Source organism: Oreochromis niloticus, linkage group LG6 (assembly GCF_001858045.2).
Source record: "Oreochromis niloticus isolate F11D_XX linkage group LG6, O_niloticus_UMD_NMBU, whole genome shotgun sequence".
NCBI lineage: Eukaryota > Metazoa > Chordata > Actinopteri > Cichliformes > Cichlidae > Oreochromis > Oreochromis niloticus.
Genome location: NC_031971.2, coordinates 12,176,256 through 12,197,908, shown reverse-complemented (window position 1 = coordinate 12,197,908; position 21,653 = coordinate 12,176,256). Strand labels below are relative to the sequence as shown.

Genomic DNA, 21,653 nt, shown 5'->3' with positions numbered 1-21,653 from the left:
AGACAAAGCACACTGTACACCTACCCTGCTGTCAGAGCTGGGAATCATGGCATCAGTCATCCAAGAGCCAAAGCGGGATCCCGAGGCTCTCACAGTGATGGGGTTGCTAACGGCAGTCAGACGACCACATCCTGTTAACAAATGATAAACGAACCATGTAAACTCTGAGGCGGAGATCCTCCATCCTAGATCTGTTGTTTATGCATAGAGCAGCCACATGGAGAAGATGATGCAGATGGAGCACCAGTTTGTGCTCATGTTATCCGGATTGGTTTGAGTAATGCTCGTCGTCAAGGTGACTTGGCCAGCTGGTTTATGAGCAGCCATCACCTGCCACCAGTCTTAACTCACTTCAGCAATGCTTCATAAAAACTTGAAAATGTGTTTACGCCCCCAAGCGTGAGCTGTGAAAAAGCAGTTTCTATTTCTCCAAAAGATAACACAGAAGTGTACATTTGGGTGATTTAGTCATTTAGATCAATAACTTTAAGACTACTGCCCACTCACAGTGATACCCCATGTACATTACTACAACTATAAAACACTGTCTTTAGGTTTGAAAAGTGTAGTTGTTTTTTTCACTGAGAGTTTTAATACAGCCTTTTCAGCCACCTGAATTAACATCAGTTATAATGGATCTCAACAGAGACAGCTATTTAGATCAAACCCAGTGTCAAAACGTTCCCGGAAAAATCACAACGCACTTCTACATCAACATCCACTTGTATGCTTTCCACAAACAGGCTTATTGTGTCCCAGCTTTTCAATTTTCATCAAAATGGGCCTAAATAAGCGCACTTCTGTTTCTGTCCCCATGTTAGACTTTGTTGTTAGAGCACTCTCTGCTGCTCTTAAAGCAATACTTTGACATTTTGTGGAAAATATTTATTCACTGCCCATTGGAGCGTTAGATGAGAAAATCAATACCACTCTTATGTCTGTCCAGTAAAAATGAAGCGACTGCCAGCAGCCTAGCTTAGCACAAAGAGGAAACCGGGAATGTCCATCTGTTTCCCCATAGCTGTCTCCGCATGTTACTACCCGATGGCTATCTGCCTTATTGTTTTTTACTGAACAAACACCCTCAACTCTTACCAAGTAAATAAAATAAGAATCCTTCCTAAAATCTCTTTAATCCTAAACTATAGTTATACTTCACTATAGCTATTCCATGTGCTTGTCTGCAAAAGCTGCACATATCCCAACCCGAAAAAGCTTGCAACAGACACATTGCCGCTTTGCCTCTCTAAAATGTGAAATGTACATGCATGCAGAAGTTGCAGTAACAGCAGAGGAAAATATTTTATTTCAAGCCAACATGAAAATTGTGAAAGTGCTTAAACAGACTTTATTAACACCTTTGCATGTATATACACATTAGCCGCCTAGCTTAATCTGTTCTGCCGATTAAGGACCCTGGAATGTACTTAATACATTTGTTTGGCTTAAATATATTATCTTCCCCTGCTGGTAATGGAATTTCTGCACGCGGTAAAGTCCATTTCATGTTTTGGAGAGGCAAATCGTGGAATGGACACAGTGGACTGGCATGTCTATTACACGTTTTGCCATGATACTGGGTTGCATGTCCAGTTTGTACTCCCCTGCTTCCCTTTGTTCCTTTGCCAATTGGTCCTGTTCCAAGTCAGCTAGGCCAACTTCTTAATTTGTATTCCCAATGTCATCTTTTTCAAGCTCAGATTTTCCTTATGTATGTAAGCATCTTTCCCTAAATGTCCTGTTTAGTGAAGTCTTGACCCACTATTGTGCGTCATCGCATGAGCCAAAGTGTTAAAAACAACACCACCAAGGGCTTTGGGTGAAACCACTGTGAGACCTTGCCCCACCCTATCATGTGAACTACTGAGGTCACCTGATGCAAAGAAACCCTGCTAGAAGTTAAATACCTCAGAGTCTCCACATTTTGGTTTTAGAACTGGGAACTCTCTTGGATGAGAGGTGAAACATTTTCAACAAATATTAAGAAGTCCAGTCACTTTTTAAAAAAGTTCTTAAGACTGCCATGACCTCGCTGACTGAGAACCTACACAGGTTCATTTAGTGTAAGTGATCTAGTTGGGTATATCCTAGTTTGGTAGGCCTGACTTTGCAAATTGTGTACTAACCTGATGAGACTTATTATCTGTTACACTCCTTCCTCACTCCCTGTGGTAAATTTGCACGTTTTTAAACTTCACTCCCCTCCATTATTCTTCCTGAACGTTCTTCTTGTTTATAATACAGTTTTTTTTATAGAGCCATTTTTGCAGACTGATGAATCGTTGTTATAAATAAATCTTTGAGTGTGTAAACCTGCGGAGTGCTCCTTTAAGCTGCTTCCACCCCCCGCACGTTCATGTTTTTCGCTTTCATGTTCAAATTGCAAACGCGTGAGTTACTGTCAAAGGCAGCAAAGTCATATTTTATTATTGCTTTCTTCCCAGCACGTACCCAGTTTATTCATGCAGCTGTGCAGCCTGGTCTCCAGCAACAGGACCCTCTGCTGAAGCTCCTCGTAGTCGTATGCTCCAATCTCTTCCTGGATAGCTGTCAGGACGATCGACAGGTTAAGCAGCTCCATCCGCAAGGTGGCCAGCGTCTGTAGATCCAGTCTGTACTGCTCCACCACTGACAATAGGGGCCGTAGCTGAGACATCTGACCCTTTAACTCCTGTGAACGAGTTAAAGAAAGTGAGAGAGGGCATTTGCAGTCATTATTTTTCTCTTTCAGTTGCTGTAGTTCGGTGTAGTGCCACCCTCTGAGGCACACTTGAGGCAGTTTATGTGTCCGGACTGGTCAGGGTGCCCTGTGAGGGTGACCCTCATCCCAGCGTGTGTAACAGGGTTAGTGGTTTGTTTCTCATTACGCTCCTTGTCATCCTTAATCTCCCGTTGTGCTGCCTGCCACCTGTGAATGTTTCAAATGAATCTGTTCAACTGTCCCTTTTGTTTACTCGTCGATGCTGAAAGCTGAGCACATGTTTCAGCCAAGCCTTGCGTCACATGGCAGCCCCCTGGTGTACCTGTTGCTGATAAACTTGTTGGTAGGAGACAAATGAAATGAACTGAAACACGTAAAGCTCTCTTTTCCTTTGCGTTTGGTTCAGAGGAATATTTACTTTGCTTCCTTAATTCTTTCTGCGCATTTGGCAGCTGAGATGCTGCACATCATATTTCATTTCTGCCTCTGTCGCCGCATCTCTTTGCTCTCTCCGAGGAACAGACGTGAGCGAGGGAAGCGGAGAACCACGTTAACCGAATGGAAAGCGCCCCCAGAACATGCTAGAGGGACTGCGCAATCCATCTGGCCTGAGAACGCTTCACGGTCCCACAGGAGGTGATGGAAGATGTGCTGGAAGAGAGTACGTCTGGGCAAGTCTTTTCTGGCAACGTGACCCAAATAAGCAGCATAAAATGGATGGAGGAAATCTCTCATTTTAAAAAAATGCACTCTGGATCATTTCAAGCCAGAAAGGCCCTTTTTTCCCCTCTAATCAGCTTAAATGAAGATCAATAAAAATATGGATAGCATATGAAACAATTGTGCTTGCAGAAAGAGGGACAATACATTTTTATTTGCTACTTTTATATCTCTGCTTTTAGCCTTGATACTTAGATCTATCTTCTGTTTCAGCTTGCTGAATAAAGAGCTGGATTTGATATGGAAAAGAGAGAAGGATAAAGAGAAGTGTCAAAAGCGAAGACAAAAATGTTATCATCTTCTTAGTACTCTGCACCCCCGCACACAAACACAACAACATATCCAGGAAACAGTCAGCAGTTGGCAGTCAGTCAAACACTTTATGTATCTAATCCCTCCCCTGCTGTCTTGAAATCGCGACCTGAATACTTTTCCAACATCACTACGACGCATTTTTCCAATTTTTACATGTCACAAGAGCACAGCGTGAAAACTCTGTAATTCCGAGCAGCTTCAGCTCACTACATCATCACCACTGATTGATATTGGCAGTGTTCTTTGCATATAATTGCAAGTTGATTAAATATTCATTAAAACCCCAATTTTGACAAAATGCCAAAGGTGCCATGGTTTGTTAGACAGCGAACCACTTTACCTGGCTAATCCCTCCCCTGCCACGTCTCCGCCTTCATCTCGATTTCTCTAATCTCTCCCTTCCTGATTCACACTTTTATCTCTCCTCCAGTCTCTGCTTAACCTTTACTTTCCCTCTTACTTCTCCTTGCACAGTCCTCTCATGTCCTCCCTCCCACCAAGAAACATTTAGGTGCAATAAGGCTTCCTTTCCTGTCTCTTTCCTCCTCTTTCCTCCACCATCTCTCTCTGTTTATGACTCCCGTTTGACATCCCATTCTCCACTCCCACCCTCCACCCTTGTTTCCTTCCTCCATGGGTTAAAAATACTGTTTAGTTATTGATAAACTTACTGAAGTTCCACATAAATATTCAGGAGTCTTTCCTCTCAGTGCAAAGGCAAAAGCTTATGACTGTGAAAACCCCCCAGGAGCAACAATCATATGCACACACACACACACACACATGCACACACACGCATATGCATAAACCAACTATATAAAAACTTAAAAACAGACCCCCCCCAGTTGTTAAGATATGCTCGGCAAGAGATGAAAGGCAGAATGGATTTATGGGGAGGCGGTAATATGCCCTATTGGGGTAAGTAAGGGTTAGTGTGTGTGTGTGTGTGTGTGTGTGTGTGTGTGTGTACTTCTACTGCTTTTTATGAGCAGGCAAAAAAACATCTGTGTATACAGTCACAGTGTGGAGCTTGCGTCCCTTTTTGCAGACAAAGTCCGCATGAATTAAATATTTTTAATTCTTAATTATTAATGACTTCTAATATGAAGACTTGGTTTGGGGTTATGGTGAAGATTACAGTCGGACAAGATGGTTTCTGAGGGTTATTTCTTGTACACACTAAAAACAAAACTATTCTTCGTGGGACCACAGAATATTAAATGTATATTTCATAAATCCATGATAAGACAAACTAACCAATGAAGGACTGTGAAGTACTGCATGTTTTGTCCTGTTTCCTCCAATCACCCCCAACCAGTCACGACAGACGGATCCTAAAGCCTATTAAAAGGGAGTTTTTCCTTCCCCCTGTCGCCAAGCACTTGTTCATTGAGGGTCGCCTTAATGTTGAGGTTTCTCTTTACTTTACAATATTAAATGCTTTGAGGCAACTGTTGTTGTGATTTGGCATTATAAAAATAAAATAGAACTGAATTTATTGAAAAGATTCACTTGTAAATTTGGAATTACTGACATTGACAAGATGAGCAAGCAAATATATCACAAATATAAGCTGAGATATCAAGCTTCACAATACATACTGAACTGGGATGGCAGTCTTTCAATCAGCTATCACCTTCTGAATTTAGGTTACACTTCCTGAGGCTTACACATACACACATATGTGTGTGCATATTTGTCTAAGTTCACCTCTCAGTTGGAGAGCATGGTGAAAAAGCAATTACCTTTCCAATAGTAGATTATCAGTTTTAATCCGAATTAGCACGGGCCTTACCTCATTAGCCACTCGAACAGGACAATAGACGTGTTTTCAGTTGAATTAGTCACTGAACACACAATTAGATCAGTGATCCTAAATTTCACTGAATCAAGCTGATACAACAGTTCACTGCTTAGTTGAGTCAAAAAGGCTTCTTCAAATTTACACAGCTTTCCTTTTCTTTTCCAGTGTAAATATGCTGTGCTTAAAAAGTTTTCTTTAAATAAACACAAATAAAAATGGATAATAATCTTAAATTCTGCAAACTTAAGCTGAGTGCAGATAAATGCCCTTCCAGCTGCTTGCCTCATTGTTCGTTGTTCTTTATTTACATTTTGTTATAAAATCTAAATGTAATAAAATCCAAAAGGTCTCCAAGATTAGAATGTAGGTTAATGCCATTCCCTGTGTTTAAATATTCTGCATTCATTCATCTACTAAGTATACCTTTAAGGTACTATGACTGTAAATGGCTGTATTTCAGTAGAGTAAAAGTAGAGGGTCTAAAGATGACAACAACTGAGGCCACAAGGTGTGCTCAGTTTTCTGGAACTCCGTCCATAACAAAACAAAAATAACCTGATTTATATTTGGCTGCTATCCTCCATCAGGTTGTCTTTTTTTGTCAAGAGCTGTGAGCCTCAGAGCGCTCCCGGGAAGTCCTGCTCTGACTATTTGCGATGCATGCTTTGTCCCCCCCACTGTGTCAAAAAGGTGACATTTTGTTTCATTTTCAGGAAGAGGATGCGGAAGCAAGGAGCCAAATTTGTGCTGCGTGCCAAAGTCAAGGTGTTTGCACGAATGCTGTTTTGCAGACGTTACAGCAGAACTTGACAGTTTGGCCCCGTGATCTAATTTACTGTGCATAATGTGTGCTGTGTGTGACACCTCAAAATGACTGTCGAATTACAATGTTTACTTTGGATCTGGTATCGTTTTTATCTGAGGTTTAACCATTTTCTATTTGACATTTATGTCACCTTTCTTTTAAGCATTTTTTTCCTCCCATGTTACCTTTTCAAAGCTGGAAGTGAGGTAATTTGATAGAAAGAGCAAATAATTCAAGTGTTTGGCTGTGAAAATACTCATTATCTTTAATAGAAGTCTACTTCTGTGAATAGTAGCACTGATCAACTATTTTTAAGATTGATTGGTTTTATATCAGTTTATTAAATTTATATACATGGTCCAATTAACTGAAATAGTATAAGTTCCTGGTGAACTTCCTGGCTCTTGTTCAATGGATAAGAGCCAGGATTGTTCTCATTGTGTTTTAAGATATAAACCTTTAATGTTATTAACTTATGTACATTTTTATTGTTCGTTGTCATTAGTTAGTTAGTTATTGTTATTTTCAAGCTTGTTGTATTAGTTTATCTCTGTTCACTGTAATATAGGGCTGTTATGTGTGTGTGAATATGGGATTGTGCAGTATTATGACAGCTTTTTCATTATTTTACAGTGCATTTGAGAACCGTGTGAATTGAAATTAGCACTGGATCATGCCAGAGGATGGCCGTGTTTGCAAAGCTGCATCTAGACAAGACTTATGGAACAATGTCTATTGGACAGACAAGAACAAAGTCGAGATGTTTGGCCATATTGGAGTGTCGTATATGAAGAAAACCACAAAAAGAGAGCTGTGCATAAAAACAAATACCTGCATATCTAAATAAATGAAAACAACAGTGTAAAGAACACCGGTGACATGCTGATAAATGACACTTGAGGCATCGAGGTGAAAGTTATCTTCAGTTGCAAGCATCTTGGTGTGATCAATAACAAGTTGGACTGGAAGAACCATATGGAGGCGGGGTACAGTAAGAGACAAAGACAAAGGCTGAGGCCATTCCACTCCTGCTGTGCAGTGTGGACAATATGATAGTGGCCAGTGCTTTGTTTTTGCTGTGGCCTGCTGGGGTGAAGGAGACCGCACAGCAGACAGGAACAGAGAAGACAAACTTATTAAGAAGGCTCTGTGGTCAGGTCTGAGCTTGAAACAGTCCAGCACTGTTGTGGCAGAGAGAAGAATGCTCTTAAAGCTGACATGAGTTATGATCCCCACACACCCACGCCATGCCCAGGAGGTTATCACCAGTAGCACCTTCAGTCAGAGCGCTCCAGGAAGTCCTTTAAACCGACCACTTTATAGCAGCTGTTTAATGCACAATCATATGATTTTTAACCACATTTCCATATTTCAAATGTGTTGGCGGTTATATTTGTTACTTTTATCTGTCTTTCTAAAGTCACACAAGAAAATAATTAGTTTTTCACATCACTTTTCATTCTTAAAATCCATTTACATCCGTTTCTGATCAACTTAATATAGATTTAAAAAAGCTGTTAAAGCGGCAGATAAACAAACCTTAATTGTGGAAATGGTTTTCGCCTATCTTTCCTGTGAGATGAAAGTCCTTAAATCACTGCTTAAAGTTACATCCATGTGTAAACAGTGTGCTGGGTTATGCTAGGCTTCCACTTCAGTGTCATTAAGCTGCCAAATGAAGCCGTTTCACAGCTGATTTAACTGTTTAGATCATTCAACTCTCCCTCCTGAGATCCACGGCCTGTCATTCTCTGTAGCTCTTGAAATAATCTTTCACTAGCCCCCCCCCACGTTTTGTTGTTGGCACAGACGCCTGCCAGTGGCATCATGGCAGAAAACACCAAGCCTAATGAGATTAGTACTCCTAATTTAGGAAGTGAAATACATTCAGATTTCCCTCAGTAAAAGGCAATACTTATCCAGGAAGGCAATCTTATCTTCTCTCTCCTGCAAATTTAAAGTACCAAGGAAGAAACTATAAAAGAAAAATGCAGAAAAAATGTTCTGTGCTTTTGTGTGTCAATATTATTCTAATCTGGTCATTAATATTAAAATTCAGACTCTTTCCAGACAGATTTTTTTTTTTAATGACAGCTTGAAGCCTTAATGTGTGCAGTGATGCTGCAGTTTTACTGGCACCTTCAGAAAAAAGGCTGTGCGACACTTTAACACAGCAGACATGAAGCCAGCAAATTGACAGCTTCAAGACAAGTTTTGTCCCCTTGATGAAAGACGCTCGCGTGTCTGAGAGCAGGCAAGAAACTTCAGCTTGGCATGCGTGAAATCAATGTTTTCACACCAAAGGTTATATGTTCCCTGCAGCGACTGTCTGCATTATATGCGACTTGATGTGTATGTGTGTGTCTGTTTGTGTGTGTGTTTCTGTGTGCGTGTTTACCTGCAGGCTCCTAGCTGTCAGAGTGCGGGGATTGGCCACATAAGTGTGTAACCGTCCATCCACTCCTCTCAGCAGTGGCTCAGAGTCTCGAACATATTGCAGGTCTCTGGATGTCCGCAGGTCAACCACCTCCATGGACTGACTCACGTTCTGGACCTGATGCACACACACACACACACACACTGCTGATACCATCAGTGATTACTGTTTGTCCCTTCCATTAATATTTATGATTGGCTTTGGCTGCTGTCTGATTACTGGCACCTGTTATTTGTTTCCAAACACCTGTTGTTTGCCTACAAATATGGCTGCGTGGTGATATGATGAAAAACAAAGGGCTAGTTCACTGAATTTTTAACCCCCCCCCCCACGGTAACTAGCATAGCAAAGACAAAAAAAGTTGTTGCACGCTGGTTTGAATGTTAATGTTAAACCAACAAAAAAAATGCTATATTTCAATAATCATTTACTTATTATTTTATATTATTTTTTATATTTTATAATGTATATGTATATAAGGACTTTTATTGTGAAATGAAAGAGCAGGAAAAATCACCTAGTTGCTGTCTGTAGCACAGACAGCAGAAAAGATTCCAGGTCTGAAAAGTAAAAACAATGCTTTTTAATGGCCAACAGATGGGGCACAAAGTCCTATGGAAGTCTATGGAAAACATAATGTATAAAAATTAGATCAATTTTTAAATGTTGGTAATTCTATGTTTCAGAAAGAAGTATTATCTGGAGTATGCTCATTAGCTAACGACTTGTAAATGACAATCAATGAGCGTTTGACCCTTCTACCACACAAAATGATCCCTATGAGCAACGCCTGCTTCAGTCAGAGGAGTTATCAGATGATGATGGTAAATTGGTCTCTTTAGAGACCCTAAAAACACAACAGCAAATAGAATAACAGATTTTTTCTATAGAAGATCATTAACTTGGTTATTTATGTATTTAGCTAATCATTTAAAATAAACATTTTAATCTGCGTTCATAATTTTACAGCTGAGTGTGCTCTCAGTGCTGCTATTTATTTCTAAAGTGGTTGCTGCATATTAGAGTTCTGAGAATTTAAAACTGATAAATTTAAACATTATAGCTTACTGTCCCAGAGCCTAATAAACTGAGTGTAAAGATGTGATAAAGGTGTGGAAATTGCTTCAGTTTACTGGTTACTCAAAGTAAAATTAATTTTATTGATTGAATAGATATACTTGAAGTGTGCGCTGCGTTCTCATTGCTGCAATTCTACCCGTGTAAAACTGACTAAGTGAATTTAAATCAAGTATAAAAGCATTTATACACTTTTTGCATCACCAAATCAATACATGGACATTTTAATGACAATGCAGCCCACAGTCTGAGCTGTTTTAACCTACACCATGGCTTCTTTCCTGACATTAGTAAGGTTTACAACTACTTACACAAATACTCCATTTTCTAAGCAGATAATATATACTGCTCTGAAAACATGCTGTAAATGAAAGAACCTGCTCCTGACCAGGTCATGTGTTCAATGTAAGTTACCATGGTGAATTAGCTAGGTAAAAAGTGAGGCATTTTCACGACACAGAACACTGATGTTAAGCCTGCTAGCCCAGTAATCTTACTTTGTAGTACCCACCCCTGGTGATGCACTGCCATCTAGGTCTACTCCTTTGTGGATCTAGTAGTGACACGGGCCACCAACCAAGACGGAGGAGGCAGCAGGAGGAAGACATGCTGTCAGAACTGATAGTGATGCCAATGTTAGCTAACAGCTGCAGATGTTTTCAGACACTGATGTTACACATGTTCAGGCATTCATTGGTGATTGTTTAAAATTTTCATTTTCACTGAAGAAGAATATCATAGCTGTTATTGGGTACTTCAATATAGCTTGCTGTGTTCAACTTGAGACAACACTACCCTGTCAAAATTCACGCACTATGCTAGAGGTTTCTCGGGTGATGTCATGTGCATATTCCTCAAGAGCCGTCCACCAAAACAGACATGATACAACCACCGGTTGTGAAGTGAAAAAATGTATATTCACCAACTGGTTGCCAAGTGGTTTCTGGAAGTTGCTGACAATCTCTAGGAGAAATCAGTTGTAAATAAAGGGTTGCAACACAAAGCTCTTTCCAATTGTTCTGGTCGTTAGCAGGCTGCCACAGTCACGTGTAGCTTGCATGGAAGATTGAAATTACTTTCAAGCAGTAGTGAAACTGTGAAAAGTGCAACACAAACTGTAAATGGTCGCCTTCAATCTACAAGTTGTGCCACGGTGCTGTTTCCAACACATTTCAAGGGCAGAGTTTTTACTCTGAATACAACCGGTCTCCATTTACAGTTTGTGTCGCACTTTTCACAGTTTTACTACCTCTCAGAAAGTAGCTAGCAAGTGTTTGCTAACATGCCAGCAACTTCCACACAAACTATTGGTGACCACAGCAATCTGTTGGCGACAAAGGCAATCACAAGAAGGTTTTCACCAACAGGCCAGAGTATAAACATTTTTTGCTAGCAACCGGTGGTTCCAAAAGGGTAACTAACCAGTCTCTGGCACTGTGTGGATGGGGCTTTATCACCTGACCCTACCTTTGATATATAAGTGGTTAATGGTGATGGGACTCCAAAACCCCAAAGTACTGTATACATAATACTACATAATGTTTATATGCAACAAAGGGACAGAGTTACAATCAAGCTAGCAACTCTGGATGTAAACTTTGCAGCACAGTACAGTGACACAGTGATCCTTGGAGTTAAATTCTACCAACAAAACTATCTCAAATGCTAACCTGCTGGTTTTTTGACAGATTTAACAGATCTTGAATGGGAAAAGATGAAAACTAAAGGGATCACCAAAGTTATCCGAGATGACCTCTGGGGTCCTTGAATATCTGCGGCAAGTGTTTTAGCAATTCTTCCGAATTGGTCGAGATATTTGAGTCTAAAGCAGTGTACCAACAGATTGACAGAGCGAGATGCAGTCATTCTGTTCATGTGGGTAAAAATTTAAACTGCAAACAGTATGGTGGGCAGTTTTATTGTCCTCTGGTTTTATGTGTTTATTTTATTTCATTGTTAATTTAAATAATTGATTAATTTAATTTACTAATTTAATTGTGTATGTGTTTTTCATTTGCTGTACTAAAGGAAGGTGGTGGGAATTTTTAAAGTTGTGTAAAAATAAAATATATTATTATTATTATTTCATAAAAGTTGTGGGCACCACATTAAAAAACATTTTTTATCACAGTTTAGAAGCACGGACAACTCCTGACCGAAAAAACAGACAGGTAAATAAATAAAAATGGATAACTAAAGGAGTGTGAGGAAAATATGCTTTTTAAATGCTTAGGGTTTAACATCCCCCATTCACTGCTCAACAATATGATACAAAGATGCACAGTTTGCTTCCCCCTGTTCCCCTCCCTCAGATCTCATTAGGTCCATTTAAGTTCCTGTCTTTTCGTGTCCTGCTCTAAAAAACAACCCCCTCCACCGTCATTAACCAGGCAGAGGGTGTACCACACACTTGAAATCTCTTTTAATGTTGAATGAAAAAGAAGTGTTAAAAAATCTATTATAAAAATGACCCAGATATTTCCAGATATTCAGGAGTGATATGCAAACAAACAAACAAACAAACAAACCCGCCCACACATCTCCTGTACAACACGTTCTGCGGAGGCCAGACAAGCAAAAAAATAAAAAATAAGCGCTCACACCACATCACACGCACACAAACACACAAACACACATTACCACTCACAGCGGGATCTAGGTGTCACTTCCAGAGACATGCTGAGCTGATTAAGATTCATAAATACAAAAGACTCTCAACAAGAGCAGAGCGAGGAGAGAAGAGGGAGTTATTTCTGATAGTGTTCATCTACCTTTTTCTCATTTCTCTCTCGTTTTGTGTGAAGCGAGAACAGGATGTAACAGCACCAGTGGAGGACAAAAAGAGTAGTAATCTTTGTGATATTACCATTGGTGTGCTCCGGTTTACTACAGCATTGGTGAGAAAATGTGCCGTCGTGTGCGAGGCTGAGAATAGCGAATGTATTCAGAAATGTTTGCTTGCTTGATGCCGTTCAATAATTCATCAATTTCTGTCACAAATCACTTTTATTACCCTCTCTTAGGACACAGACATAAACTGAATAGCCACGTACCCATATACACACACACACACAAACAGTTACACGCAACCGGTCGTATGCTGAGCTGCACCCACGACACAGAACAAAGTGTTTCTTTCCCACCCATCTGTCAGCGTTACTTTGAGTTTAAACTCTTTTGGCATGCTGAATGACTGGCAGTCTGCAGAGGATTCGGCTACTGATGTATCAGGAATACATCTGTCAGCGAAGCCCGTGTGTGTCTGTTCATGTGTGTTTCTGCAAGTGTCAAAACAAAGAGACAGTCCAGTGAATATTTTCATTCCAGTACACTGCCTCTGCCCCGTGCCGCATGTCAATGCTGACCACTGAAACGTGCAGGGACGCGCTCAAGGCGCGAGGCGAACACTCACAAATGCACACGCACCTGCTCGGTCAGCGAGCGTAGCTGTCGACTCCGAGGGTCTCGTTTACAGAGGTTCCGTGCAGGGGCGACCACCGTGCACACGCACCTGCCGTCGGGATCCGAGGCCGTGCTGTACACCTGCCAGCCTTCCTCTGAGCCCGGGTACAGTCCCTGCACACAAACACGCCCTGTGTTAATGAAGTCACTGCGGGATAACACATTACCAGAAGAGAGGGTGAGCAGAGGAAAGCACAGAAAGCAAAACAGAACAAAACATATGTTGGGGTTTTGTTTCCAATACTGCTGGTTTGACTCTGGGTTTTTAAAATTAGACAGTTTGTTTTAGCAAAATTATTCTTAATTCAATAGCTTTATTGTTTCATATATATGGATAAAACCATATGAGACTGCCAAATTCATCACCTATTAGCAGAGCAGATGATGTACACTTTGCAAAAATAAGTTAAATTACAACAAGCTGGAGTCCAACTGTTTCCATTACAAACCAAATAAACACCTCACCATTGCTCCTTGGCTTAACTACTTTATGCTTCTGTGACATGGCAGGCCACGGGTCTGTTTTTGTCAGTAAAAAGACTCAGATTAGATTAACCACTATGGAACCCAAGTTAAAATGTGTAAAACTGACATTTAACAATCCACAAGTTTGACATTTGAAACCATCAAATCAAACTGGGAGGGATTAAATGATTTATGGTGAAAAAGCCTTTTTGTTCTGCATGCTGCAGCCAGGTAGCAGGAAACAAATGTGTAAATGCACTAATGCAGGAAACGTATTGGTGAAACAATGAACATTCAGAGATGGATGGAGCAACATTTACATTCATTTCAAGTTGTTGATGAATGTAGTGTGATGATGTTCAACATTCACGGTCTTGTGAATGTCGAATATCTTTGAGAGACACATTTTGTTCTTCAGCTGTGAAAACAGCAAAGAAACGAAGAAGAAAAAGAAAAGAAAGCAGAGGTTCAGGTATTGGTGGTTACTTATTTCTACTTTGTCAGTTTGATTTAAATTTAGCTTAAAAAGGAGCCTCGTCACATTCAGAGGAATCTGAAAACCGGATGCTACATTTAGAGATTAAAGCGAAGAGCTTCAGTGCTATGAACTCACTCGTATGCTTTAACATTGCATAATAATAATACAACAAAACAGAAAGCAAATATCAGTGATTTAAAAAGTTGATGATTGGAGTTTTAAGAGAATAATTGGTTGCTCGTAGATGTTTGGTTGTGCACTGGTGTGGACTGTTTGCAGGGCAGAAATCATCTTTTGTGCAGATTTGTGGGAGCTCTGGGGAGTCGGTGACTTTTTGCCAGAGAGAACAGCAGTTCCGTCCGTGGAGGCAGAGAGTGGAAACTCTCCAGTAATGCTGCTAGCTTTCCTGGACACAGACATGTGGGAGACGTCACAGCTGATTTTAGCAACAAATGAGAAAAATCAGATTTGGACATGGATGTCTCTGGTGAAGTCGAGCCCAATGAAAACACAGAAAGCGCGCAATCTCCGTTTGACAAACATAAAAAGACACTTAAATCATGAGACGCATCCTGGTGAGATCACACAGAGATTTACGTGCCGGCTACAACGATAACGACATAAAAGGAAAATATCTGTTCAGCCCTGATGACTACAGTCTGACCTGAATAAGACTGAGACGCTGAAAAGAAGTGTGTTGGCTGAAAATAAAAAATACATGCAAACACTTCAAAGGCTATGAAACTGAGATTTAACAGTGACTACATTCTCCTAAAAAAAGAAAAGAAAAAAGCACAGAGTGGCAACTCCTCTTATCTTTATTTCTACCTTTATACCAAAATATGAGCTTTTTTTCAAATGATGAACGCACATCTCCCATGATCTGTTTATATGCATGCCTACTTTTATCTTTCAGCACATATTGTAAACGGGAGGTAGGAAATGTATTCATTCTTAAGCGAGGCCGTTATTGAAGCATGTGATTCAAGGTAAAATAATTCACAACACCCTCAACAGTGATCACAGCGACTGAGGGAAAATGTTTTTGATAGATTTTATAAATCCAATTAAGCCTGACTTTCTTTTAGATAATATTCTGGATACCTTGGAAACAGCAGCTAGTACAAATGATTTTGATAACACAAATCAGAGCCTGATCAATATATTGGTGGGGACTGATATATTGGCATCAGCATTTATAATGAGAATTTAAAAGCTAAGGAATTGAGTTGGAAAAAAATATGTCAACCATGTTACGAGTGTTGAGGCTGCATAGTTTCTCCACCAGAGGGCACTCTGCAACTTCCTTGTTGGCAAAACGTAATTGGAAGGTAACAAACACAAGGAGCTGATCCAAGCAGAGTCAACGCAAACAAGTAATCCATAACTTCATGTAACAACGAAACAAGATTATTTTTAATTTGCATCATCTTATTATCTCAGTGAGGACTCATAAATATTCTGCCTTCAGCTGAACACGTCTAAGATTAAATACACGATTACTTATTTTAGGAAAAGCCCTCCTACACACAAAGTCACTTTTATTAAAGATCAGATTGTGGGGTGTGTTTAATGTTATAAATACCTTGGAATAGTTATTGATCCAAAGCTTGATTTTAAAGCAAACTGTGAAGCTGTGTGCAAGAAGGGGCACCAGCGACTCCCATGTTTGAGAAGGCTTTCTTGTTTCCGCACTGATAAAACCAGGATGATTTCATTTTATCGTCCTTTTATTGAATCTGTTTTATCCTTTTCTTTGTTGTCGTGGTTTGGATTCTTATCTGTAAATAACACAAACTCACTCAATCAAACTGTTAAGTGGTCTAACAGGCTGACTGGTTAACCACAGCATCCCTGCACACCAGACAGTTCCAGTTTCTTCCTTCTGGTCGAACGCTTCTGTTCCCAAAATGTAAAACAACAAAAGTTAAAAATAGCTTTGCTGTAGCAGCCATTACTCAAATGAACAAATGATAGTTTTTACAGTTTTTTTCCCTTAGCGGGGGCGATATGAAGCCCAGGGTATTTTTAGTCATTGTTTTATAGTATTTTATACTATGTACAATTGTTGTCTGTTCTGCCTGTATTGAGAGTGTTAATATGAGGACGGATACAAATGAAGTAACATGAACATGAATGTTAGGGAAATTGGTTTATGTTTCCTGTGTCTGAAAGGCACTAATATACATTCAGTAGGCTGAAGTTCTATTCAAAATATTTCTATATTTATTTATATTCAGTGTAGCTGAATCTGATGATTATTCTTAATTTAATAATCTCTATTTTTTCCACTTAATCAAAGAGTTTTGTACCTGCCAGAAGAGGGGTCTACACCAGCCCACTGGATTGCCATGTGAAATGTTAAACTGCAGAGAAAGTGCATAACAGAGTGCTTTCCCCCCCACAGTATTATGCAGCAGGAAACACGGTGTTGCAAGTTATTAAGAATGAATCTCATCATAAAAAATGGCTGAACTGCTAAATGACACTAGCTCATGCAAGGAAAAGCACCTGTGTGTTCATTTACATGGCCAACAAAATGCTCCTTTTTTCATCCAAAGGTTCAAGGTTCAAGGTTCTTTATTTGTCACATGCATAGTTATACAAGTATAACACACAGTGAAATGTATCCTGACACGCTCCTCGACATGTGCAAAAAAGGGGGGGGTGTAGAGGAATAACATTATAAATATAGATATATATATATAGTATATACATTGGGTGAATGTGCAGTAGTAGCAGCAAGCAGGTGAATTCTGTACATTAATATGAATAGACATCTGACTATTTTACAGAATGGACAATATAAACATATTTAAAGTTAAAGGAATTGAGTGTCTGGAGGAGAGTCTCAGTCAATTATAGATGATGTGAGAGGGCGGGTGTGTGTGTGTGTGTGTGTGTGTGTGTGTGTGTGGGTGGGTGGGGGGTTGGTTTAGGGCCCGGATGGCTTGAGGATAGAAGCTCCTCTTGAGTCTCTCTGTCCTTGCCCGGATGATGCGGAACCTTCTACCAGATTGTAGAAGTTGGAACAGTTTGTTGCCAGGATGGGACGGGTCCTTCAGTATCTGCGCTGCTCTAGTCCGGCATCTCCTGGTGTAGGTGTCCTGAAGCCGGGGGAGGGCAATCCTGCAGCAGCGTTCTGCTGTACGGATCACTCTCTGGAGAGCTTTTTGGTCCTTCACACAGCTGTTCCCAAACCACGATGTCATGTTCTGTGTGAGGATACTCTCCACAGCGCCTGTATAGAAGATCCTGAGGATCTTTGGAGAGACCCTGAACTTCCTCAGTTGTCGTAGGTGATACAGGCGCTGCCTAGTCTTTTTGGTCTGGACCTGAATGTGGGCAGCCCATGTCAGGTCTGAGGAGATGTGGACACCAAGATACTTAAAGGACTGCACCCTCTCCACTGGAGCTCCATTAATGATAATGGGCTTGTAGTCTCTGTGCTGACTCCTTCTGAAGTCCACCACCAGCTCCTTGGTCTTGCCGACGTTCAGCTGGAGGTGGTTGTCCTGGCACCATGATGCCAGATTCTTCACTTCATCCATGTAGGCCACCTCATCGTTGTTGGAGATGGCGCCCAACACCACTGTGTCGTCAGCAAACTTCACAATGGTGTTGGAGCCATGGGTGGCCACACAGTCTGAAGTGTAGAGGGAGTAGAGCAGTGGCGAGAGGACACACCCCTGTGGTGCTCCTGTGTTGATGGTGATGCTGTCGGAGACACACCTACCCACCCTCACCGTGGTGGGTGAGGTTCTCGGCTTTCATTACGTTCACAATTCTTATAAAACTATCAGCTGCAACAATACGTCTACTCCAGTACTGTCCTTAAGTGCCTATTTGAGGTCCTCCTGCTGCAATGGAGTGGGTTTTTCTTCACTGAACTTTAAATTTCTACTTAACAGTCAAAGGAAAATATTGCTTTTACAGTGCTTTCTTTTTTTTAACTCCACTACATTTATCTAACTATAGTTCCAAGTTATTTCTCCTGTTACAATCTTTCATAACCGTCCTGATGAGTAAAAATATGTCAGGTTTGTGATAAACTGCAGGATTGAACTTTCTTTTGTGTATGAGGAAAATTCTCTTTTTTACATTAAGGAAACATTAAAATTGAATTAGCTAAACAACGTTGTCACAAAGCTAAAAGCAGGGAAACATGAAACACTGTAGTAATCTGGTTTTGAGTGTGGTTTGGGTGTTGTAGAGGTGGGGGAGAGATCAATGCCATTTTGTTGATTCAGTAGTTTCAGGTAAGCTGATAAAAAAGGAGAAAAGCTGTGTTAGCAGATTTTCTTCCCTATGGATATGAACAAGTACTTTTATCTGCTCTGTGGATCACTTAATAAAGCAAATCTGACTGAAATCAAGAGTAGCTTGTACAAACACTTCAACAACAGGCGACATCTGTTAGTAGTACGAGTCGGCTATTAATAGATAGCACCTCAGCAAGCTAATGTGTGAAACAAGCCTGGTACACACACACACACAGATATAAGCTCATGTTCAGCTCTTGTTTAAGCAGTAAGTATAAACGTATTATTTAACCGTACCAAGAGATTTCAGCAAGAAATTATAATATGACAGGATTCGTCCTGTTCTTTAATGTTATTTATGGTTTAGGACAGTGGTGTCAAACATGAGGCCTGGAGCCTGAATCAGCCCGCTGAAGACTTCAGTCTGGCCCATGGGACAGCACTGTAAAGTGTAAAGGAAAGCATACATTTGGGGATTTTAACGATGTTTTTGTAGATTTTAGAGCTTTTCTTGCTAAAAATGTCCCTCATGGCCATTGTTACACACCAAAGTAAATAAATGACAGAAAGTTCCTGTTCTTTCAAAATCTTCGATAGAAAGATATTCTGTCAATTAACAAAAATGTTCACTTTTATAATTACAGGAGCTAACAGGACTTTTTCTTTAATTTTACACATTTATGTCTTAAAATTTAAGCCCAAAGATTAGTGATGACAGACTTCAGCATCATTTCTTCATCATGAGGAAAAACTGAGATGCATTTTTTTAACTGCACCTCATTTCCTTATATTAAAGTGTTTCAGGGACTAAATGTGTAATAAAATGTCTTTACACTGACAGAGAGGAGAGTTTCAGGACTTCGGTCCACTTGAGATCAAAGTGGGCTGCATGTGGTCCACAGTGTAAAATGAGTTTGACGTCTCAGCTTTTAGGATTTGATTTTCATTGATTCCTGAGCTTTCTGAGCCTTTAGTACTTGTCATGTTTTACTTCTGGTTAATGTTTTACATTTGTTTCTGTTAAGCTTATACATATCCAGTGTGTCCTTTTGTCTGTTCTTCATTTCCTGCTTTACTTTGGTAATCCTTTGCCTCTTGTGTTTTACAGTTGCTTTTATTTCCCATCTGTCCTCATCTAGCTGACTGTATAGCTGATATTACTCCCTCCCTTGATTAGCTTTCTGTGTATAACTTGTCCTGCATCCCCTTGGTCTTTTGTTGAGCTGCCTGTAGTCGTACCTTGGGTGGATCTCTCTGTGTTCCCATGTTGTTGCCTTGCTTTTGGAAATCTGCTATTTAGTTTATTGGCTCTCGCTACAGCCTAAATAAACAGCTCGCCTTTTGTTATTGGAACTCTGCCTCCCTGTATCTTGCATTTGGGTCCTCTCACTACACATCTCACAGTTCTAAACAGTCTATGTTTACCAGGCCCAAGTTCAATAACTAATCAAATCACTGTGGGTCAGTCTGCATGTTCAACATGAAGGGATTCTGGAGCCTGCATTTATGATGTCCTTAAAAAAATCACTTTAAAATCAATATTTATTTTAACATGCACCACTTGAATTTACCCATGACGATCTAAAATCCAGTTATTAATTGAATATTTGATTAAAGTGGGAAAAAAAGCACTGGGTCAGAAGATTAGTGTTGATAATCCACAATCAGGTGCTCAAAGACGAGGCCAGCGGTCGAAATTAGATTTTAATGTTAAAAAAAACAAAACAACGTTTGCGCTTATTATTAATGGAAGTCCTTGGTATTGATTTGGGGAGGGGGGACGAAATCAGAGGGGCTTTGGTTTAAGAAAAAAAAAGGATTAATTCATGAATCAAACGCTGGGTTTCAGATCAGAGAGTCTCCATCGTGATACGAAGAACAAACAAAACAGAGATTTCATTGAAAGGGCTTAAGAGGCACACCGTGTGCGAATTCTAGCATTTAAGAGGCATTTCAAGGGGCTCCTTTACAACTCTGTTTCAACGCTGTACATTTGCAGCCATTTAAATGTCAGCACTCCTGCTGGTGTAATAGTATGTACGTTTCACTTTTTGTTATTCAGACAGTAGGAAAATAAAATAAAAAGTTATTATTTGCCTCACCATAGGCGAATCCTATTTTTAATCTTTTGTAGCCTAAAGAATGGCACAAATCCAACCTGCTGAGGTGATTTTAAAAACTGCAGCACAGAGGAGTGGACAGGCAATTATTAGCACTTGAAAAATACAGTCTAAGCTGTTATATAATCAGACCCTTTTTTATGTTTTGGGTTATTTGGGACTCATTAGGTTGAGGTGACACCGATTGTTCCCAGAGGGCTGACTATTTGGAAGCAAGTCGAAGTTAAAAACCATAAAGAAAACAAAACAGAAGACGTTAAATCACGAGCTCATTACTGTGAGGTTTATCCAGGTCTGCTGCTTGACCTACTTAGTGATAACACTTTAGAACAATGTAAAGGAACGGCTGAGTTTGATCTGACACTCACAGCCTGTCAAATCGAGCTGCCCTAAAAACCCTGAAAAAGAATAATGGCAGTGGAGGAGGATGAGAGAAGGAGGCTGCCGAGAGGATGAAGGCACGAGAGGGAAATATGGAGGGGGGACCGTGGCGGCCTGGAGGGAAACATCTGATAAATCTATCAGCTGGGTTCAGAGGGGTAACCTTGAAGTCCCGTTCACAATGGAGCTGACGACGCGAGCGTGGAGGTTTAAAAAGAGGAAGATGTGAATGAGCTGAATGTATGAGCATCGGCTGTGCCTCCTGCTCGATGTAATTAAACAGAGGACATATGGCACCTCGGGGCTCATTTCACACGAGGGAAAAATGATAAAAATCTACAGAGGCAGCTCGACTGATTGTGATCAGAGCAAATACAGAGAGCGCGGAGCAAACAGAGCCGCATTTCTGCAGTTGACAAATTGTTGATAAGAGGCTGAGGAGACAGGAGGACGTACGCAACTCAGAAAAATGTGTGTAACATCCTATATAAGAGAAAAATCGGAAAGTCTTACTGACACCATCTAGCTTAGAGTGTGTTTACCCAGACTAGCACTGCAGTGAATAGAGTGTATAGAAGCCTTCTGTTTTTTTAAAGTCATATGCTCTTATGACATAAGAAAAATAT

General features: G+C 40.3%; 1 protein-coding gene across 2 annotated transcripts in view; it reads right to left on the bottom strand.

Moving 5' to 3' along the window:
* Window positions 1-21,653, bottom strand: part of LOC100694555 (noelin-2) — a 39,414-nt gene that overhangs the window by 11,237 nt on the left and 6,524 nt on the right. For both annotated transcript variants that reach the window (XM_005462650.4, XM_003457752.5), the window contains exons 2-5: window positions 13,286-13,435; window positions 8,744-8,899; window positions 2,452-2,671; window positions 25-131 (exon numbers count right to left, since the gene is read on the bottom strand). In XM_005462650.4, coding sequence (XP_005462707.1) covers window positions 25-131; window positions 2,452-2,671; window positions 8,744-8,899; window positions 13,286-13,435 — 633 coding nt within the window. The remainder of the gene's footprint in view (window positions 1-24; window positions 132-2,451; window positions 2,672-8,743; window positions 8,900-13,285; window positions 13,436-21,653) is intronic.